The sequence below is a fragment of the Rattus norvegicus genome, chromosome 20 (genome assembly GCF_036323735.1).
Source record: "Rattus norvegicus strain BN/NHsdMcwi chromosome 20, GRCr8, whole genome shotgun sequence".
In the NCBI taxonomy this organism is placed as follows: domain Eukaryota; kingdom Metazoa; phylum Chordata; class Mammalia; order Rodentia; family Muridae; genus Rattus; species Rattus norvegicus.
The window spans coordinates 43,811,581-43,813,474 of record NC_086038.1 but is presented as its reverse complement, the minus strand read 5'-3'; the positions used below and the strand labels follow the sequence as shown (position 1 = coordinate 43,813,474).

Genomic DNA, 1,894 nt, shown 5'->3' with positions numbered 1-1,894 from the left:
TCTGCAAGTGCCTTAGAAAGAAATGTTAACCAGGGTGGAAGGTGAAGACGTCCACTCCCGTCTAGATCAGTTAAAGATCCAGGAAGGATCAGAGCCCACAACTAAAAGTTTTGGTCAGAGAAGACAACTCTTCACCCAGAAGTTTCCAGAGAATTCCCAGAAAGCTGGCCTGATTGGAAAGATACCCTTGGCTGCTTTGTCTCCTTCTTCTAACCACCTGAATTTTGGTCATTTTAGATGTCTTTTAAAAAATGTCACAGATGATCAACTCAACTATGATTCTTTGGTGGTCTAGTATCACCTGGAACTATGTAGGTAAATATTTGTATTGGATTTATTTACATCTCAGGTGTCAAAGGACGACTACCAGTTCCTTCCAGAAACTGAAGAATGGTTGTTTCACCTCGAAGGAGGACTCCGAGAACCCACTTGGAAACGGAGGCAATCTGTCCAGTTTGCCTGGACCTTTACTCTGATCCTGTTTATCTCTCCTGCTCCCATGTATTTTGCTTGGAGTGCAGTAAAAAATGGTTCACAAACACAGAAGACTTGATAATGAACTGTCCCTTGTGTCGAGAAGAACACAAGAGTCCTATCAAGTTTGATGGAGTCATGAAACAGCTGGTCATCCTTCTAAAACAGCATGGCCCCTTACTGAAGCAACATATAGTGAAGATCACTGGACTCCTGGGATTGGTCTCAGAGGATAGAGCTCTGGCAGCTAAGACTCCTGAGCCCTCCCTAGAGCCTTCTAATGATTTAAGGCCTGTCTGCTGTGAGAAGCCTGGTCATAATTTGGTGGAAGATCCCAGAAGATTCATTCCCTCAGCTGGTGTGGTGGACTGCTCCCAATTCTTTTCAGTCTGCCACTGGGAAGTTGATGTGGAGAAAGGGGAGGAATGGGCTCTACGTATTTGCAAGAAGCCAGTCAGGAGGAGGAACATCTATTTACTCTGTGAACATGAGTTCCAGTTGTTTGGCAAGAAGACAAGAGGAATCAGAGTTAATTTTATCTCAGAAAGACACCATGGAAGCCCTGGCCTTTGCCAGGTAAGGATTTGCAAAGCCCGGACTACTGAAGAAACCATGTTTGTGATGAGGAAAGTAATGACCTCACCTACTAGCACCATTCTCTGTGCTTCTTGGAGCCCACTCCTTTGTTCCACTTTGTTGCCAGTGGAAGTGAAAAGTGGTGCCCCATTTGAACATCTGCCTTTGGGTAATTCATCAATTACTAGTTTTCAGAAGGTCAAGTTACCAGAGACTGGAGGACCAAGGTAAAGACATTGCACTAAGAGTTGGTAGACTTCTGGGGAACTCCTGAGATCACTCTGGGGATAACTATATTGTAGGCAAATAGCATGTACTGTATATTTTTTTACATAAAGAAATATTGTTGGGCTGGAGAGATGGCTCAGCGGTTAAGAGCACTGACTGCTCTTCCAGAGGTCATGAGTTCAATTCCCAGCAACCACACGGTGGCTGACAACCATCTGTAATGAGATCTGGTGCCCTCTTCTGGCCTGCAGTCACATATGCAGGCAGAATGCTGTACATAAAATAAATAAATAAATAAATAAATAAATAAATAAATAAATAAATAAAATACTGTCAATATTTTATGGAGATGGAGTGTCTGTGCTTACTAGTTTTTTATGTAAACTTAGTACCAATTGGAGTCATCTAAGAGATAAAGGGAGCCTCAGTTGAGACGCCTCCATAAGATCAGGCTGTAGACAAACCTGTAGGGCATTTAAAACATTAGTGATTGATGCAATAATGTTCAGTTCATTGTTGGTGAGGGCACACACAGGCTGATTGGTCTTGTCTGTTCCCTGCAGTAAAACCATAACTAAGACACGATTGCATTGACAAAGGAAGTTTCAAAAAGCCC

At 42.8% G+C, this 1,894-nt stretch overlaps 1 protein-coding gene across 1 annotated transcript; it reads left to right on the top strand.

Annotated features, from left to right (window-relative positions):
* The first annotated feature begins 390 nt into the window (after positions 1-390).
* Rfpl4b (ret finger protein-like 4B) lies at positions 391-1,598 on the top strand. Its single transcript, XM_063279688.1, has one exon. It carries the CDS (start codon positions 391-393, stop codon positions 1,279-1,281), a length of 891 nt encoding a protein of 296 aa, XP_063135758.1. The 3' UTR covers positions 1,282-1,598.
* The last annotated feature ends 296 nt before the right edge of the window (positions 1,599-1,894 follow it).